The sequence below is a fragment of the Malaya genurostris genome, chromosome 2 (genome assembly GCF_030247185.1).
Source record: "Malaya genurostris strain Urasoe2022 chromosome 2, Malgen_1.1, whole genome shotgun sequence".
Classification (NCBI taxonomy): domain Eukaryota; kingdom Metazoa; phylum Arthropoda; class Insecta; order Diptera; family Culicidae; genus Malaya; species Malaya genurostris.
In genome coordinates this window covers 334357887-334379710 of record NC_080571.1, presented here as the reverse complement: position 1 = coordinate 334379710, position 21824 = coordinate 334357887, and the positions used below count along the sequence as shown (strand labels likewise).

Genomic DNA, 21824 nt, shown 5'->3' with positions numbered 1-21824 from the left:
ACGAATCCATACAACATATTTATAGTTTCTTTCAAAAAATTATGCAAATTCGAAATGAAATAATCGACATTAAAATTCTGTATGCGGCTAGTTTTATTATAAAGAACTATACTGGTTATTTCATAATATTTGTGTTTCAGAATGTTTAATGTAACCAATCTGTACTTTAGTTTAGGAGAATCGTTTCAAATTCTGGCAGTGAAAAGGGGGAATGCTTGCATAATTCATACAATTGATCAACTAATTGATATTCGGAAGTGTTAGGGACATGTCAGTTGTTTTCGTATTCACGACATCCAGTTATGTCTCTGACATTACCCACCCGCCTTTTTCACCGAAGTCACGCTGGTGTGCACTCTGGTGTATGTTTCGCATAAGTTAACCGTGGGACACGCATATTCAGTAAAAATACATCTAGCTGCCGTAGAATGGGTCTGTATGCAAAACTTGCTACACCGTTAGCATAGCTGCCTAAAAAAGTTTCTAAGTTGCTTCTTGATTGCTAAATATGCCATCCATTGTGAAAGCACAGGCGAAAGCCAAATATCAACCAACACTAGACATAAACAACGCCTCTCTTATGTCGTTTTCGCTTGAGAAAACTGAAACTGACCCAGAGTAGTTTCATCAAACAAACACTTTTCACGAAAATTTATTGATTTCGCACTGATATAAGAACCAGGTTCGAAACTGACTCGATTTTCAGTTCAACAACGTTAAAACTAGGTTCAAAACTAGCTTCAAATAAACGGTTTGGCAGCAGTTAGAGTGAAAACTGGGTTAGGTTTTTCATCAAGCGAAAACGACATTAATCATGCTTCTTTCAGCAACATAATGAACTATATTTCTCAATAAACCTCAATACTCGGTACTCCCAGACCGATAACCGGTACCATTGTTGACCTTTTGTTTTAGTGAATAAACGACACTCCCATTATTATTATTATTTATTTCCGTGGACGATTGGCTTACACGCTACATGATTGGCAAATGCAAGTGACGTGATAATGCGATGTGCGTTAGGTTTGATTTAAACCATCCGTTGTCTTATTTATCAGCTGTTTTACAACGTTCAATTATCAGTTTGCTGCGTATTTGCTTTCTTTGTTTTTTCACTGTTGTTCTGTGTTGTTTATTTTTCTGTCCGTTTTCACAACACAGACATTTGTTTGTTTTTCGTTCTACCACTTCTGCCTGTTCACTATTCGGTACGCAGTATGGACTAAGGTCGGGTAAGAAGCATTCCAATCCAGACACAAAATACTCAACAGATAAAAATTGCAATTGATCGTTTGTTACTTTATTCATTTAGTCCGGGGAATAATCCGGTGAGCCACAGGAAAATAAATATACTGTTTTTAAACTTTTCACGTCGCCACTTTTACCCCACTCTGTCAGTACTCTGATTCAAGGTCACTTCCTTTATACTTCTTCTTGGTCATTAGCGATGCCAAACTTGTTCATTTTCTACCGGCTGAACCAAGTACCTAGCGGTGAATAATTGGCTGAACAGAATTTTGTCCATTTGTATTCCGAACCTCAAATTTGAAATTAGCTTCAGGTGTTGAATCGAAATGTAGCTTTGGTTTTTAATAGACTAATTTGTTTTTTATTGCTAGTTGCGAGCTTCATTCAATCGTACCGAATGAACAATATTTTTTGAAGTTGGAAGGAAAGGATTACTTTTAGGGATCAATTGATAATTGATTGTTAGATCTTTTTATCGCGACAGCTAATTTGACACGCGCACATTATTAGTCTTCCCACACGGAAAACCCTCCAATAAAAAAATTACGATCTCGTAATTTTTGATTTTCGCAGTTGTTGTTTTAACTAATAAATAGTTGATTCAACCAATTTGTTCTTTGATTTGCACATATTGAAGTAGTTGAAAAATATGTTGTTTTTAATACTGTCTTATGTCAAAAAGAGCACAAAGCAAAACAAAAATCGCAATGGGAAATCAACCATTACTTTAGTAGAAATTCAAACGTGTTTCTTAAACATTTTCATGCAAACGAAATTCGCTTATTATACGTTTGTAAAACTCGTGAAGAGTAACTTTTGAATGAAAGTAAATTAATGTTTATCATAACACTAGTTCTCAGAATATTAATGTGATGATAAATTATCTTCATCTTTACTGCTCTTGTGTTACGAGAAGAAACGATTGATATAAAGTAGTGCTATGCACAGAACTGATAGCCGTTGAAGATATTGTAATTAACAAAACGTGTTTAACCAAAACTAGAACCCAGTGAATTGTATGCGTTTGAATTTCGGTCTTAAAATCAACTTGATTCTCCATCGTGAAATGCATGTTAATGAATGAGCATCGTGTTATCTTCAAGTCATGTACAAAAATTGTATGAACAAACTAATTAAATTGAATATGTTTAATATTCATCCATATAATCTGTTGAAACTGTAAGTTGCAATGGCTCAAAAAATGAAAATCAGTGCATTCGGTTCGACCTTTTGTTCGTAAGTAATATAGTGGTCACAATTAGAAAGTTTCGTTGACATCAGCATTACTAAAAGTTTCAATGAATAATTCATTTAATATAAAGCAACAACAACATTACCTTTTATTTATAAAACCTAAACTAACCCAATTTCACACATTTCTGATAATTCCATGTCCATGTTTAATTGTAGTTTACACTAAAAAAGGTAGTAGTAATCATTTTGAAATCGATTTTCTTCTACTCCGAGTTTGTTTTCATTGCTGATATCTATTAGTACTATTGAATAAACAAAAAAAAAATCGTTACAAATCACTACTGTCGATATGAAAATTTTCGAAGAATCCTCCTTTTCTTGGTTCCATTTTTCATTGGCAGGTGTCGTTACGGGTAATTCAGCTTTGCAACAATGTGCCAATAAAATGTATAATTTTACTCATTAATGAAAATGAAAGTTTTCAGAGAATGTTTCACTACTTTTTCCACCTCATCTGTAATAAATATTTAAAGTGGCAGCACTGTGTAATTAAAATCAGCATCAAACCGTTTTCCTTTTTAGTGAATTAAAGTGTAACCAAAATTGATATGTTAAATTAGTGTTTATTCGAAAAAGTGTTTACTTTTGCGAGAAGAATAAAGTGTTGTGTTATACACTGCGGTCGCACTAAGCATCCAAATTTGACTTTTTTCCGCTTTCCAAAAGATCCGGTAATACGTCAAAAATGGGTTCGATTTTGCGTTCAACATGAAAGAGATATTTCGTATTTTATCATCAAAGCAGGAATGAGAATTTGTGGTGTAAAACAAACTGTAGGAATGTGAATGAAATATAATAACTAGATTTGTTTTATATTCTCCTAATGGAAAAAAAAAAGTCAGTTTGATTTACTAATGTACCATCGATAAAAGTGCCATATGGCGATGAATACGTTGAGGTGGAAAAAGTTGACAACAATTTACTACTATTTTGTATGCCTGAGACATGTGCGAATAATTAATATTTTTTTGAAAAACAGAGTGAGTAAAAATTTTGTCAGTATGGCAACAGTGTAGCCGATACATGAACAGGCAGTTGGTATTCATTCCATAGGGCGAGGGTGACGAGAAGGAAGGAAGACTGTTTTTTGAATATAAGTTTAATTACCAAGAAAAGTGAATCGATTCTCAATGTGGAGGCAAATTAGGCATAAATATGAAATAATCGTGGTGATTTTAGTGGCTAAATCAGGTTTTTGAGGTAACGCCTTTAAAAATAGGGAGCCGTTACCCTAATACGGTTTTGAAAAAGGCCTTTAAAATGAAATAAATGAGTGTATTGTTTAATCTATCTAGATATGAGTTTTCAACGAGTAAAACTTGGAAAAGAGATTTTTTTGTTTTGTTTTTATATTTGACCATTTATTGTTGCAGAGTATAACTTATGTAATTTTGTTTTAGTAATAATCAGAGAGTATATTTATTGACGAACAAATTGATTCGTAATTAAAACATTGAAATCGAACAAAAGTTCAAATTTTGAAATCAATAACTTTGATTTATCCTATTTGAATTTTAAAAAATCAAAAGCACTGAGGTCTTTTTCACACGTTTTTTTTCACGCTGCTTCTTTTTACTTTTCATGCATTTCTTAGATATGCGGCATCAAAAAAAAAATCGATCACGGAAATCTGAAATTTTTTCTATTTTGCTACACGCAAGAAGCAATGTAAATTCGTCGTGGTTTTATGCCATGTCAATGTATGTACACAGATAGAAATATTTTGTGAATTTACATCTTTTTTCATGCACATTTTTTAAACAAGAAATTAAATTCAAAGTTACTTTACAGTTCTTTATATCCCAATATACTTTACATGCAAAATTAAACGTTAATTAAAATTTGAAATCTAGTTCAATGGAAAATCAATGCATTCTAATTCAGTTTGCCATTGGTGCTGGTTTTCAATCGAATCTTTGATTCATCTAAAGTCCATTTTATAATACTGTTGAATTACATATCGTGTAAATATCATATTTTTTCTGTGTGCTGTTACACCGGAGATTTTTGTACACTGGAATGAGTTGGTAATACATTATGCCCGGGGTATTTCCGAATGGTTTCTTATAGGCCTATAATTTTAACAGCTTGAAGTTGAGTTTTTGGGCATAAGTCATGGAAGAAGTTTTGTTCGCCAAGTATAAAAATGAAATGGCAAAAGAATGATGCAAAATCTACTCCATTTCCTATTGCTGGTGTAATGAAGTCCCAAGGGGCACGAAACTTAAGCGGACACCGATAAAATGGAGAATACATTTCGAGATTAGCCTAGCAAAAAATAACATTCATATTTCACTAATACTCTACAAAACGACGAATATTTACTGAGATTTTTATGACGATTCATGCTAAAAGACTTGAAAATAAGTCTTATTCGGAATATTGTCAGCTCACTTGGACAATACAATGCGCATCCCCTACACAGTGTTAAATTTCTAGTAATTAGATCTGTAGTCAGTTATAACGAGCAGTTATGCCTCCAGGAACAAGTATTACAGCGCAACTGCTGCATGATTTGATAAGTTATTTTCCACTTAGTTTTACCAAATTAACTTCTCCCATATATAAGCATATTTTTTAATTTATCTAAAGGGGGCGTACGATATTTGAGGACAATTTGATATAAAAATCTTTTTATTAATATTTTCACAAAATTTAGTATAAAGCAATGAAACTTTCGCATAACGTTAATTGACTCTTGGACTATTCAAACAAATCCCCATTAGCGGAAATAACGGACTCAATTCGAGATCATTGTGGTTGTATCAGCATACTTTAACGATGGAATAGTGTTATGGGGATGTTTATTACTCATAAAAATGTCGTCATAAAATTTTTCGGCCATCCAATCTTGTGTCGTTGTTTGACAAATTGTGTCTTTCTAGTGCGTTTTGCAACAGTTTATACATCGTCAATTGATGCTTTCAATTCACGACGAACTTTATGTAGATTTCTAAATCGGTGTTTTTCGACGATAACTGCATGTCTCTTCAATTCTTGCGGTACATTATAGTCATTCATTGATGATCGAAGTTAAAAAAAACTGTTCTCTATAAATTACAGCACATATATGAAAGTCCTCAAATATCGCACGCACTCTGTATTAAGGTCTGAGGCCAGTATGTTTTAGGGTGTTTTAGAGGGCTATTTTCAAATCAGATTTTCTCAGAAACGGTGACGAATATAAAAAACCCAACTGACAATCTCTTAGATAATTAGTTTAGATTATTCTGTGAAAATTTCAGAATGATTCATTGACTTTAGCGGTCTAATAGTATTTTCTTCTGAAGGAAGAATTGCACAGCTGAAAACGCTCTCTTTCAACTTGTTCATTGAATATCACGCCTTCAAAAGCATGGATCAAAAATCTATTCTGACAATGTCTAGATAATTTAATTTAGATGCGATTAGTGCATAAAAACTTATATGTTGTCGCGATAAAAATGAAGGGGATGTTATTTTTGTGAAGGTAAGTCGATTTCTATGCACGCGCCATTTTTTCTGCTCCAGTTTCCTGGTAACGTAACGAAAAATGAGAGAGAAATAAAATCGGCTCAGCCAGGCTGCCAAACAAGCGGTATCTTCATTTGATGGAGACACATTTTATGCTTATTTATGTCAATCCCATTCGATCGATTGATGTAGTCAAACTTGTAACCAAAAATATCGAAACTTTTTCTGCTACCCGGCTCATCGAGAGTCATTTTGCACATATGCGAGAGAGCACGGAGAGAAATGTAATACGCAGAGCGAGACACGTGGTTATATGCGACCTACTGGTCTAGATATTTTAATTTAGATGCAATTAAGTGTTCTATTCTTTGCTGCAATTTGCTCGGAAATACATGAGCATCCCACAGTGACAGATCCGGGAACTGAAGCCTCTTCACCTCCTTGTTCGTTGAAAACTTGTTCCCACTCATGCGCACCTTTAGGTGAAATCTAGCGAAAAGCTCGTCGCGTTTTTGATCAATTATTCAAAATTCACAAAAAAAAACAGAATTTCGAAAAGAGAAACCAAAAACACGTTTACATTTTCGCAGTTCAATTTATCACTACTTAGTTTTCTTAGAATTTTGAAATTTTGCTTTGCCGAACCGTAATTGATTTTTGAATTGTATAAACGATCCACGCGTTTGATTTTGGAACTGAAGAACAGAATTTGAAAAGGCAACTCAAAGTTATGAAACTTTAGCCGAAATAATTGAAATTTGAAAAAGTTTCAAGTGAATTTCCTAAAACTTTTCATCATTTTCTGTATTACATTCGTGCTACTATGGTGATGGTGTGAAAAATGTACGGTGGGTTCGGTGGCGAAATTTCTTGAGCAAAAATTACTTATAAAAATATGACACGAATTTATGCAACATTGGGGTTTGTGTTGAAATAACAACGAGTTGTTATGCTTTGTACGACGATTTGTCCAACTCAAATTTAGGAAATAGAAATCTGAAGGGGTCAGATCATGGGAACACGGGGGGAAGCTTAAAACGTTTCATCAAAAAGAGCCCAGGAGTTTTTCTTCGTGGCGTTAGCCGTGTGAGGCCTGGCACTGCCGTGCAGCAGGTGAACTGTTCTCGTCAGCATGCACCTTCTTTTATTAAGAATCATCCTTTTTCAATCTTTATTCAGTGTCCAACGCAAGCTTTTTTCTTCGCAGTGAATGAAGCCGCGAATTTCGTTCCTTTCACGAGAAAATAGTTTTCAACACAATCTCGCTTTAGACTCGTTTTGAAAAGAAGGGGTTAGACCACCAGTGGCAGTGCTGTCAACATATCGAAAAAGTATTGCCTACAGCTGTGAGATACCAGTAGACTTACTTTCTGTACGTGTCTCGTACACACTAAGAATTAATTGCTTTGTTCGGTAATATTTTTGACGAGAAATTTCGGTAATCTATAGAAATGACCGATATTTCGGTACATGAGTTTTATTTTACAAAAATTATGCAATTTTTTCCGGACGATCAGTTTGACGTAAATTTTCGTTACAGAATTTTGTAAATAGATATACAGTTCATACGGTAAATCTGAATAGCCGCCGAGTACGGTAAAAACTATACATCCGTATGGTGAAATTATCTTCCAATAACCGAACTTCAGTCAAAACTGATTGTCGTTAAACTAATTGTCAAACAGTTATTAAAATTTTCAATAAGTGTCTTTTTATTAACCAAACAAAAAATTTCTTGAAGAGTACATCGAATAGATTGAAGTACAGGTGCTAAAGTTTTTAAAACATTAGAACCACTAAAAACTTTTTGTTTACTTATAGGTAGAAAATAATGTTGTATCACTTGTCCACTTGCGGCCTGCACAAATCGTTCGAGGGTAATTTCTGGTGAACTCGACGGATTGTGCAGTGTTTTGGAAGGCGCTCATAATTCCGGTCAGCCGGAAAACATTTGACCCTTTTTTCGTGGAATAAAACCATAGCCACAACAGGTTGGAATTTTCTTCATTCGTTTTTGTAAATTTGTGTTGTTTTTTTGAAATCCGAAAATCCAGAATTTTAACCAAAGGAAAACAAAAAAACAAAACATTACCGAACAATCAGTTAGATCCATTTGGTTCACAGTTTACGGTAGTTGTTTGACAGTTCAGCAATTACCGAACGATCGGTAATCAATTTAATTACCGAACGTTCAGCTGTTGAAAATTCGGTAAAAAATTACCGAATTCTGCGAAATTTTATTAGTGTGTATGTTGAACTGAGCAGTTTCATATCCAGTTTAAGGGTAAGGAACATTTATCCGTTAACATTGCGGTAAATATAAATGCCGAAGACAATAAGCCAGTTGTTACTCTATATTGATTGATAATAATGGCAATGGTGAAAATTGTATCTCATAATTCCTATAATCATCGACCCTTCGGAAGCTTTAAGTCACAAACAATACTCTGTCCTTGGGGGATTGTAAAAATGTACATATAGTAAAATCGACAGTTGACGCAAGCACACACGGATCTGTTTGCCTATTGAAGTGTGACTTTTCATACTGAATATAAATCACGATTATCAACACGATTAGGCGTCGCGTCGCAGTTTTCTTTATCAATCCTTTAATTTCCGTAGTTGTTGTTTCGCAATGTTTTGTTTGTGAGCTGACCGTAATGCTTTCGTACTGTTTTAGCAAAAGATACACAAATATTGATCATTTATGCACAGTTCTTTCTGAATAAAAGTATAAAATGGATAGGAAAATTATAACTTGGTCCATTAGCAGCTTTCAAACGATTTAGCCATCTCCGAAAAAATTAAACGGAGAGAAAAAAGCGTTTTGTCGGTTACGTCACCTATACTATTTAATCTCCGGAACTAGAAGTAACAGCCAATTGATTTGATTCACAGCCCAAAAGTAGTTTTCAAGCGAGCTTCAGTTTGTTAAAACCGACTCAGCTATCTCCGAGAAAATCGTGCGGAGAAAGAAATCTTTCAAAGGTGCTCACATCCACGCACAAACATTTTCCGATTTCGTCGAGCTGAGTCGAATGGCATATAACATTCGGGGTCTCCGGAGCTCCTATCATATCTCGAGTTGTCCAGCAATTATCTTACCGTTATATAGATATAGGCAAAAATAATATAAATTTAAACGTAAACTAAAAACCTGATAAATTTGAAATTTTTTAAGTTCACAGAATTTCTGCGGTCTAATTAAACTGTGCATATCTATGTTAAAGTAGTTGTTAGGCATTAGTTGAAGTGGAAAATTTTAGTGGGAGAATATCGAAAATATGAAACACAATAAATCATGAAAAAACAACTTAGGAGCTGTTTCATTATTTTCGTCGCAGGTTTTTTTTAGATGTTTCGTGATTTGCCATGATCCGCAAGAAAAATTAAAAAAAAAGAGGTTAAGATTTGACCCTCAACAAACGTGTCTTTGACTACCGGGAGAGTTTCACAAGCTTGCTATGATTAGCCCCACGCTTTGCCCTTTTCTTCCACCAATCAAATCGTTAACGTTTCTGTTGAACTGGGGAATTCCGACTGGTTGGAGATAAAATTTTAATCAAGTTCGGGTTTATAATCCTCCGCGAGTTAGTGACAAAACAAAAGAAAAGCCAACCTTTGGAATTGTCACGCGTCATTTGAAAATCTTATCTTGCTCCAAAATCGCACAGGAACTCAACAATTCCTTCCAACTGTCCTTGAGTTGCGTTGTTTTCGAACGATTTCGTTCGATACGTCACGATGAGATTTCGGTAAGCTATGCTGATAAAGCTGTTTTTTTTTCAATCGAGTATCATGATTGATATACGATTACGACTTGACGATGACGATAGCGAAGGCATGTTCAAAAAATCATTTGACTATTTGAATCGTCAAGGTTTTATTACCTTTTAAAAACACAAAAATATTTTTAAATTTTTGTTATTTTACTGATAAAAATCAGTCTTGGTAAGAATTTGAGATCATTTTCCGAGCATATAATATTTTGTTTCACTAATTTAAGTATTAATCAGTCAGAGGCTGATTCGTCTTTCTTTGTTACGAACCACCAAACTCCTCTGAACTTCTCCCAATCATACAGAACAATGAAAGAAAAGTTTCGGAACACCGGGAAGATCTTCAAAAACCACAGGGATTAAAAGAAAGAGTGAATGAAAGTGTACAAGAAAGATGGCACAAGTGTTGCACATAATATAAAGGGTAGTATTAAGTCCAAGGAGAGGGTGTTGAATAAACCAGCTTTTCCAAAACATAGCTAATATGTGTGTATTCAATCCATGAGAGTATAAAAAATATCCGACTTATGATAAATTTATGTTGAGCATATTCCTGCGTTGCCTTTTTTTCGAGCACAGTCCTTAGACTCAACTGTTATATCACTAGACAAACAATCAGTTGTGATAGTTAGATGGTTGTTCAATTTATCACAAAAAGATTTTGACGAGCGCTGTCATGTGGCCGACCGTTGTCGTTATGAAAAATGGCTTCAATACCCGTTTCAAGAGTATTCCTTGGGTTTCATACGTAGGTTGATACTTATGTCTTTAGTCTTAGCAACACTAAGAGTTGCCCGGTGGATTTGACGTTTCCATCATAAAGTTTGACATTTTTAACCATTACCATCTTCAGAACATTCTAACAGTTGAGCGTTATTTGGTTTGGTTACAGATGGTTGGTTCAACCATTTTTACGATTTTTTGTAATATATTCGTTTTGAACTGGCTACTTAATCCAATATTAGAAAATGATTTTATTTGTGCCTTCTAAAATATAAAACAAGGCGGGTGGGTAATGTCAGAGACATAACTGGATGTCGTGAATACGAAAAAACTGGCACGCTCCCATCACTTTTCCGAATGTCAGTTAGTTGATTGATTGTATGAATTGTGCAAGCTTTCCCCTTTTCACTAATAGAGTTTGAAGCGATGCACCTACATCAAAGTACAGATTAGTTACATTAAGGTAGCGCTTCGCCGTGGTCAGGTCGAAGCGAGACAACACACTGCTTCCTCTTGCTTTGTCGCCGAAATTTCACCCTAAATTGCAAATTTCTCCAATACTAAGCCGATTCACGAAAAATCAAAAACATACGATTGTAGGTAAATGATTTTACTATGCATTTGGCGAAAAATATTAGTTAGAAAGCTTTCCTTCGCGAGATTTCGTGCGAGTTTTGTTAAACATTTTGTTTTCTTTTTTCCTTTTCTCGCTATAAACAACTCGCATATGTAGGGATGTACTACGTTTTCAACAAAGCGTCAAAGTTAGTAGCGATGAAAATCATTACTGATTTCTGGTTCTACTGAAACATGAATAGACATTATTTTACAAAGTAGTAACACTTACTTACATTTTCTACTCATCTATATTCAACGTTTACGCAGAGAGAACAAACAACGAAAACAAAAGAAATGTTGTTGGCGTCTACCGCATGTGACATTTTTCACACCCCAATGCATGCGTGGACATTGTGTGCGTGCGAAAAAATAGGGAAAAACTCATTTATTTTTATAACTTGCACGAAATCTTTCGATAAAAACGTTTATCAGGCACAGTTTATATACGAATCGATAGAAAAATTATTTATCTAGAATCGTATGTTCTTGGAATTTCCGTTTTCTTCCCCGTTTTCTCACAATTTTGGGTAAAGTGCATGAAACCCCGGGATAGGCAGCGAACTCCCGTGACCACGGCGAAGCGCTACCTTAAACAACTACTATTCTACAACTATATATTCCAAATTTGAAACAATTCCTTTTTAATTTGCTAATATAGGAGGCTAGGTACGACAAATTTGTAGTTTATTTTTATTGAAGCTATGAAGTTCGAAGATATCTGATTCTTCTCGAAAGGCTATAGCAGGATAAGCATGTGAAATCTGCCCCCAAAGGGAATTCATATTGTTATACCACATTCGAAAGGTTATAGACTGGAAACAATTTTCTCAAAGTTTCAACTCTTCAACTGCCATATTGACGGAGCTAGGGTGGTTCTATTGATTTTTATTTTATTTGATTTTTGAAGAAACTGCTTCTCCGAAAAATTTGAAAAAAATCAGGCATGTTTAAGGCATTATGGGGATGCTTTACAATTTTTTTCAAAATTTTTGAAGATGTATTTCATTTATTAAGAAATACTAGAAAATTTTGAAACATATTTTTTCCCTCTTCCAATTTTTGCACCACCCTGGATTTTTTAGTGATAAATAATAAATTTTTGGACAGGTTAAAATGGTATGTTTTCATATTTTTTAAAAATGTGGACGACCAAAATATTTGATTTTTTCTAAAAAATTAATAACAGTCGACCATGCGTCCCCATCGAATTCTGAGAGAAGGAAACGCATGGTGCTTTATCTTAGCACTTTCTAGTAGTAGTCGACCATGCGTTCCCATACAGTTCTCTTAAAAGGGAAACGCATGGTGCTTTGTTCTAGTAGTTTATGATGCAACTCAAGCGCAGGGCTTAGAAATCAAAGTAACGAAAAGAAGGAAATGAGTATCAACCTTTGCATAATACATACACGATCATACTTCGGGTACAACCTAGAAAGCTACAAAGCGAGAACTTACTGGTATGTGGTTTATATATGAATGGTAGTAATATATGAACGTTGCGAGTATCACACATATGCAGTTCGGTAACGGCAGTCAAGAATTAGAGCGAGTGACTGTATATAATTCGATGATTCGATAGTGTTTCATGAAATGGTCAAATCGTTTTGCACTGTTGGGTCTCGTACAACGCGGTTTTCTTTTTGCCAGCTCTGTACATTTCACTAAATACATAACGAGTTGAAACAGCAGTGAATTTAATTTTTTCTTTTTTATATTGGTGTCAAACAAAAGTGCCCACTGATGAAGGTTGGAATCGATTTCTTAGAATTGTTTTTCCATAAATACGTTTATTTCTTAAGGCAATTTACATAAGTTGTTCTTCGCCGTAGCATCACTTTTACATAGAATTCTTATCCTAATATAATACTAATATAGTCACATCAATTTGAGTTTAATAAAGCATATTCCTCTTGTTTTTTAAATATCATACTATTTAAACCAAACGATGAACTGCTATAAATTTTAAAATAAGCTGAAATTTTTATACATTTTGTGGTTGATTTCATAACCCACTTGGAGTTTTTTTTATCAGCACATCATTTTTAATGAAATTTTGCTATTGGATGAACTAATGGACGCAGTAGGAGACAGAACTAAGACTCAAAAGGGTCAATTATTGAATTGAAACTTCAATTGTCTTTATGAAATGATTAAGAAGTTTCATGTAAGAAAGGTCACGAAAAAATTTCTGAAAATTATTGACTGTATTTTTCATTTAAATAGGAAAAGGGATAAAAATGTTATACAAATACATTGCTGTTTCAATGCACACATTTTCTCTCTGATTCTTTTCGTTTATTCTATAGAGTTATCATCGTCACTTGGTAGCTGTTCTGATTTAAGCATTTCTGACAATATTTTCGCCGGTCTCACAATTCTGGATAAAAACCGAGCATAAGGAAAGGTAGTGAATAATGGCGGCCTCGTGTGAACAGCAACCAACAGTTCTATTGCCAATAACGCATTCACAGCAACGGCGCTGGATTCCCAAATATCCAGTCGAATTTGTAGTGTACTCGATATAGTACTTGTAAGCTTTTAAAAATGAGACTTATTACCGGCCCGAATAGCTTTTTTGTGATCTGTGTGTCTCAATTGGGTCATCTCGTGATAAAGCTTTAAATCCAAAATTACTTGGCAGAACATCCTTTTCAAAAGCTTCTGTTCCAGAGCTACTATATTCCGATACTTGTTGCACTCGTTCCAATCCAAGGATTGATAATATTATCTTATTAGAACTTCCCGTTCGCAATTTGAACACAAATACGAATAAATCTTTCTCATTTACACCAGCATATCACGAAGCTCAGTGATATTTGACCATATTAAACCTGTAAAAACCTGGAAGCGTTCCTCTGAGAGTGAAAATCACTTACTGAGTTAATTATGTATTCTCAGATATTTTCTGGAAAATATGGAGCTTTCTACACAATATACCCAAAAATTAAAGAAATCGATTCAGCGAATCAAGTTTTTTAATAGACATGGTCGATAAATGCTTGATTTGAAATTATGCAAAGGTTATAACTCAAAAATGAAAAATAACGCATCACTATTTTTTTATATCTGTTGTTGTTTCAAATTTTAGAATAAATAAAAAAATATACAGCGCTCTCAGTCTACAAACCATGAAAACCATCATAAAGATATTCGATTGAAGTTTTCAAACACAAAACTCCAACTTTATCTTTATTATACATTTTTCCAGAAAACTGTACACATCCCTCGATAACATATCTTTATGATAACTTTTGACACTGTAATGAAATTTTCATTCTTTCTTTCATTATTCTTTCTTTACATCCATCAGCAACACGTAAAAAACTGACACTCGCTCTAGTTCTTGACTGCCATAACCGAATTTCATATGTGTGATACTCGCGACGTTCATGTATTACTATCATTCATATATGAACCACATACCAGTAAGTTCTCGTTTTGTAGCTTTCTAGGTTGTACCCGAAGTATGATCGTGTATGTATTATGCAAAGGTTGATACTCATTTCCTTCTTTTCGTTACTTTGATTTCTAAGCCTTGCGCTTGAGTTGCATCATAAACTACTAGAACAAAGCACCATGCGTTTCCCTTTTAAGAGAACTTTATGGGAACGCATGGTCGACTACTACTAGAAACTGCTAAGATAAAGCACCATGCGTTTCCTTCTCTCAGAATTCGATGGGGACGCATGGTCGACTGTTATTAATTTTTTAGAAAAAATCAAATATTTTGGTCGTCCACATTTTTAAAAAATATGGAAACATACCACTTTAACATGTCCAAAAATTCTTCATTTATCACTAAAAAATCCAGATAAGGGAAAAATTGGAAGAGAGAAAAAATATGTTTCAAAATTTTCTAGTATTTTTTAATAAAAGAAATACATCTTCAAAAATTTTGAAAAAAATTGTAAAGCATCCCCATAATGCCTTAAACATGCCTGATTTTTTTCAAATTTTTCGGAGAAGCAGTTTCTTCAAAAATCAAATAAAATAAAAATCAATAGAACCACCCTAGTTCCGTCAAAATGGCAGTTAAAGGGTTGAAACTTTGAGAAAATAGTTTACAGTCTATGACCTTTCGAATGTGGTATAACAATATGAATTCCCTTTGGGGGCAGATTTTTCATGCTTATCCTGCTATAGCCTTTCAGTACGAGACAATTGCAATGGCCTGGTCTTAAATGTATCGAGGATCTTCGGTATGCAAGAGTCATTTTAATAATAATAATGATAGTAATAATAATAATAATGATAATAATAATAATAATAATAATAATAATAATAATAATAATAATAATAATAATAATAATAATAATAATAATAATAATAATAATAATAATAATAATAATAATAATAATGATAATATAGATTAATCTGTATATATGGCAACCCTGTTTCGCATGGCATATTTTCACACGACCCCATACTATTATAAAGATGTGTTCAACATCATCACTTTCGCTTTTGCATTGCCGTTCGTAATTGAATGTGTTAGTGACGGTACAAATTATTTTAATTTCCATCTTGATAAATCTTTTGGTAGGTAATATTGAAAGTTTAATTAACTCTTCATGATTATCTGTGGCACTAAAAAGTGCCTTGAATTGTCACAATCAACAAGATCTGCATTTAGATCGGAGATGGTTCTCTTGTGTGTCTTGTTTCGGCAACAGTTGCTCAGAAAATGGTAGGAAAGCAACAAAAATGATAGGAAAGCGACTAGTTCTTTATGATGATCTTTAGCACTGAAAAGTGCTTTGATTTGTCTGAAAAGCACTGAAAAGCAGTGATGCCAACCCTACAGATTTATCCGTAGATCTACGGATTTCTGCCTATTCTATGGATTTACTCTTGAAATCTACGGATGTTGTATTATTTCTCCAGATATCTACGGGAAATAACTAAATCTGGGGTTTTTATTATGAAAACAGCCAAAGATCCATTTATCCAAATTCATTTTAAAGAAAGATTCTGTATGATTTGGTGCTGATTTCAACACTTAAGAAATTACTCTTAAAAGTAGGTGTTGACAAATGACTTATTGACCATTATCCGGAAAAACACTTAAAATATCATCTCATAATTATTGTTGGCCTGTCAAGTTATATAAGTAATCTATTCGCCCCCGATCACTCATTTCTGGAAGCCTATCTTTATGGGTCAGAGTCCAATTTTACGTGCGGGGTTAAATAAACGACATCAAAATAATTTTATGCAAATATATAAATATGAGTACACTTGAAACCAAATCTACGGATTTCACCTCAGGGAAAAGTGGCATCACTGCTGAAAAGTGCTGAATGGGCCTTGCTAAACATTTTTTCTACCGGTTTTCGGTGCCATCGTGCTAACGGTGTCTCGTACGTTCAAAGTAGCTGCTTTAACTTAAATGACGCCATTTAGGGGTTAGCCAAACTTTGTGCTAGGGCACATAACCGTTTTTATTATTTTTTCGTTTCGTCTTATTTCGACGCTATTTCTCACATCACATTTCATTTTATACCTGCTACTGGCAGCGGTGTACGGACAGCCCCTTTGCCAAAATTCCTTTTCCTGTTCGCAGAACGGGCGACGACAGGTCCTCGATGTTGCTCTCGTGTGTGTCTTGTTTCGGGAACAGTTGCTCAGCAAATGGTAGGAAAAATGAACCACTCAACTTCTATATGGATGCTCTTGTATAGATGCAGACATCCCGCGTTCTGATTGGCTGGTGCAGTCATGGGTTAAATCAAACAGGTTTTTTAATAGTGTACTATTGAAAAACTTCATTATTGTTGCAATACACGTTCAAGTTGAAAATTTTCGATTCTATTGGTAGTTAGATTATATAAATCCTTCCACAGATCACTGAGCTATGACCTTTCAAAATACGAGAAAGGCAAACGCGCCTTATGAATTATCTTGATACTCGTTTATACCAAACATTTCAGAAAAGTTTAATTTTGAACTGTTTGAGATTATGTCACACCACTGAAAATTTTATCATGAAATTGTGATCATATTTCCGATGGCATGTAGCAAAACACGAGATATTCACGATCAAAAACTTATCACTCTCTCAGAGGGGAAATTTTGAAAAGGCTCCCCATAGTAAAGTGAGTCGTATTCACGACAAAAAACAGTACTGCCCATAAAAAATACTCCAAATGTTTCTTTTAATATCAGGCTTCAAATTGAAAAAACCATTATAGCTGTGTTTATTTTTAAATATTGTTTTTTGTTCTTGGTAAATTTTTATTGAATTTTTTTTAATGTATATACTATAGAATGTAAACTCGATTTTCAATTTTGTGCAATAAATAGTTTTCGAGTTTCAACGGTTTGAAGAAAAATGGAAAACTGCTCCAAAAACCTGTGTTTTTCTAATTGAATGTCAAAATATATCGAAAACGACTACGTATAGGAGCAAGGATAAGCAAAGGTATTGCTTTTAATTTGTGAAACTATATTCTAATATTTAAGTGACATTTTTATCGGCACTAACAAAACCATTTAAATTATTTTAGCTGTAACTTCTTTCTTTCCTAAAAGCCGCTAGTCAAATTTTTCTCAATTGTGTGTTATATAAACAAGTTAAAAATAAAAATATAAGAAGGTAAAATTAGAGAATTTATGAAAATGCGTTCAGCTTTTTTTCACTGTATAAAAGCCTATTCGCACTAGTCCGGGACGACCGGGGCGTTTTTTTTCCTCATCGGCGATGACTGAACTGCCGGCGGTTGCCACCGACATTCCTCGCCGAGCTTTTGCCGGCAGCTCAGGCATCGCCGATGAGAAAAAAAAACGTCCCGGATAGCCCCGGATGGTCCCGTCCCGGTCATCCCGGAATAGTGCGAATAGCGTTTAAACCGTTTAGAGTGTCCATTCGACAACTTGTACAGTTTACGGTTTCTGAGTTACAATGATTTGAATAAAGTGTCTGCAAAAAATGCATTCATTCGTTTTGAAAATACGTGCAAAATTACAAATTTTTCATGTCGGAGACGTATACAAAATTTTATCCAAACTGAAGCAAATCGGTCCTGATATTGTCATTTTTTCTGCTGATAATTTCTGAAATTTATCCACTATGAATCAGTTCGTTAACTTTAAAAATATTTTCCGCTTGTCACACGTTTAGTTTGTATACCTCTTTAGTAACATTTCGGACTTGCAGCATTGTCGTTCCACATCTCTCGGATTCAATTCAGACAAAACTAAATTTACAAGCTGTTAGATGAACCGTAATACTTTCAGGCGCAGGCAAATGGCTTTTATGTCACTCCTAATGGTGCAGATACAGGATGGACCATTTAAAAAGGAAGCTTCAGAACAAAATATAAGAAAATATCATTTTTATTTATTTTCATTCCGATTATAAGATTTTTTTTTTTGGTTCAAGGAGATATGTTACAGTTACCTTTGGCCTTGAGTGCCTAATGTGCCCTTTTTTCGGCCTTTTTCGTAGTTTTGGCCGATATGGCGGCGATTTCACGTCGTATGTTGTCTTTGAGTTGAGCTATGGTTCTTGGTTCATCGGCACATACCTTGGAATTCATATAGCCCCACAAAAAATATTCGGTATGACTCGTCCGGGGAATAACGGTTGTAAAAAATCGATTGTTAGTAGAGCTGTAGTGCATGTTGCGCCGTCCTGTTGAAACCAGTAGCCATTCAAACCATGTTCACGAACAACGGCCATCACAAAATCATTTATCTCCATCATCGTCCTGGAAAAAAATAGGAATCAATCACCATATCTGCACACGGAAAGACCGAAATCAGTATTTTGGCGAAAAAATTAGTTGATTTTCTGATTTTAGTTAGTTATTTTTTGAGACAACTAAAAATATCTTACTTATGCTAATTTAGATTTTTTAATTCTCATTCCCTTAATAATAATAATAAAAAAGTTTAAATGGCTATTTTTTAGTTGAATTCACCAATTAAACGTGCTGTCATTTCTTAGCTAAGGCACACTTCATATTCATTCAACTAATTTTTTAGTTGAATTAGAGAAATAAAATGTTGTTTTCAACCAACATAAATGGTTGAATTGCAATTTGCAGCTATATGTCGCACTGTCACTGAAAAAACGTTAACACCGTAATGACTACATACTAGCCACTAGATGGCACACTACTACCGAAAAAAAAAAGTCGTCTTTTCTATATTGGTAGGTATAAATAAGATGTTGTATTGGAGGAAAAGACATAAACGAAACATAAACTTCTTCGTGAAACGTTTTCTTCTAAATCGCTGTTTTCTTCATTCGACTTTGCGAAATCGACTCTCGCACTGAAAGCTTTGAGCATTCGGAAAACAAAAACCGTATACAAGTAGTACACCAAACGGCGTGGCCCGGAAGGTTGAAATCTACAAAAAACATCATTTGACGTATACAATTATTACGCACAAACGCTTCGAATGCACACAAATTCTGAATAAATACATTTTCCACTAAGAGTTTACGTCATTTTCACATATCGGGTTAGAAATTTATATATGGATATATCGTAACACATGCGAAAAATATCAAAACAATTTGCAAGCAGTTTCAACAAGACTGTCATTTTTAGCTTTTCTATGGATTGTTTTTCTTTGACACTTCTCATGAGTTTTTGGTTAATAAACTTGTTAATAAAACCAATTTCATTTTGGTTTTCTTTGTGCTATCCTTCAGCAATGATGGTGATAGATAAATAGAAACAAATTTTCTGATTTTAATAACAAAATTAGTTGTCAATGAGAATTTCGTGTTGGATTGAAATATTGTTGGATTGTGTCCAGGATATTTGCCAACTAAACACATTCTCTAAAAATAAGAGTTTTTTTCAGCAAAGTAAATTCTCAATTTTAACTAATTTCATAGTTATTTTGGAAATTTTGTTGTTCAAATCAACTAATTCAAAAACAGTAAAACGAATTAGGCGCAGAGCTAATTTCGGTCGTTCCGTGATGACCCAATATTGTTGAAAGAGCTCTGACATTGCTGCCCGAAAACAACTTGTGGTACACATTTTAAATAAAACTATTTTTCATAAAATTTCTTTTTTTGTGACAGCTTCCTATTTATTTTCAGTGTAGCAATTACCGAAAATCGATTTAAAGATGTAGTTAGATAAACAACTGAAGTGAACCTTGTTAATGACTTACTTTTTGCTCCCTGAAACTAAAACACTCAATCAAATATCAGCTATTAATCAAACACTCGTTTACTAACCGTTAATTTGCAAAAACAAGTTCTGTTCGTTTCTGCGCCCGTTTCAAAATAGCTTGTCAACCTCGCCAGCTTATCAGTTGCGAGCACTCTTCTTCCCTGCAGTTGGGTACTTTTGCACCCTAATTCGAACAGTACGGGCCCGTGTGTTTAACATTCTAGTTCTGATTATGAATTGGTATATTATTTGAACAACATCGACTGCCACCCGATTCGACCCTATCGAGCGAAGTTCAAGTCTACTTGTTGCCGGATCTCAATTAGAATGGGCTCGTCGACTGTATGCCTCTGGTGCAATTCCATCGAGAATCGAGTGCGGGAGCGAGACAGGGCTAATGCAATCTTTGTACACTGTAGGTGTCAACTGTTTTCTAATCAAATCAGCAAACTATTGCATCGCGTTACTGACTATTGACACATCTTCCGGAACGACCTTTGCACAGCAGCAAGTTGCACTTCGTCAGTAAACATGCTGCAACAAGTTAGTCGCATTGATAAGATATCGAAAGCAAATCCATTGCTAGCCCGTTAAAGGAAAATGAATCTATCCGACTGTAGTATCAGTCATTTTGTAACACACTAGAAAATTATTTTTTTTTCGTTTTCTCTCACACAGGCCAGAAGGAGATCCTGCACAAAGTGAACGGAAAGTTTCCGGGATCACAGCTGATCGCAATTATGGGCCCATCGGGAGCCGGTAAGTCAACCCTGCTGGATGTGCTGTCCGGATACCGGCGGACCGGTGTCGACGGAGCGGTGTACGTAAACGGACGAATTCGGAATCTGAACAGCTTCCGACGGATGACGTGCTACATCACGCAAGCGGACCAGCTGCAAACGCTGCTGACGGTGCTGGAGAACATGAGGATTGCCGCGGATCTGAAGCTTGGGGAGGACGTGTCCCGGCACGAGAAGGAATCGCTGGTAAGTGCAGGTGACATCCGAAGAGAAGGGTTTATCCTTTGTACAGAACATAAAAAGTACCTATGATTTGACTACTTTTGATGTAAACCCGGGTTGGCGGTTCAATGCATACGGCACTGGTCTTACAAGCCAGCTGTCATATGTTCGAGCCTCGACCTGGAAGGATTCATAGTGCCAGTAAGATCTTAGTACTAGCCATGCAATGATTCTGTACGCCGCTAAGAATCGGCTGCGAAGTCTGTTGAAACAGAAAGGCCAAATTCCACGATGGTTTTGAAGGAGTAAGCGATATATCAGTTGAGGAGCATTTCTCGGATTGGGCAATTCAATGCAATTTAAATATTTTTGCTAAAATTTCAGTCTCACATGAAACATGTCATAGGAAGGTTGCTAATAGTATAAATGTGCGAAGCAGCTCATATTGGTGAGCAGCTCCGAACCGATCAGCTTACCAAAGTGTATCGATTCGATGTACCAGCTCTTCAGCTCATTTAGATTGAACAGAAGCTTTTTTTTGTACTATGTACCTTTTTTCTTCAATGCAACGCGAATTTGTTTATCTTTATTTGATATGATAATAGTCGACTAAATTATCATTATATATCATTATACCGCATTTGTTGAAT

General features: G+C 34.8%; 1 protein-coding gene across 1 annotated transcript in view; it reads left to right on the top strand.

The window, feature by feature from the left end:
• Nucleotides 1-21824, top strand: part of LOC131431650 (ATP-binding cassette sub-family G member 4-like) — a 64832-nt gene that overhangs the window by 25107 nt on the left and 17901 nt on the right. Inside the window, exon 2 of the mRNA XM_058597488.1 lies at nucleotides 20891-21198. Coding sequence (XP_058453471.1) covers nucleotides 20891-21198 — 308 coding nt within the window. The remainder of the gene's footprint in view (nucleotides 1-20890; nucleotides 21199-21824) is intronic.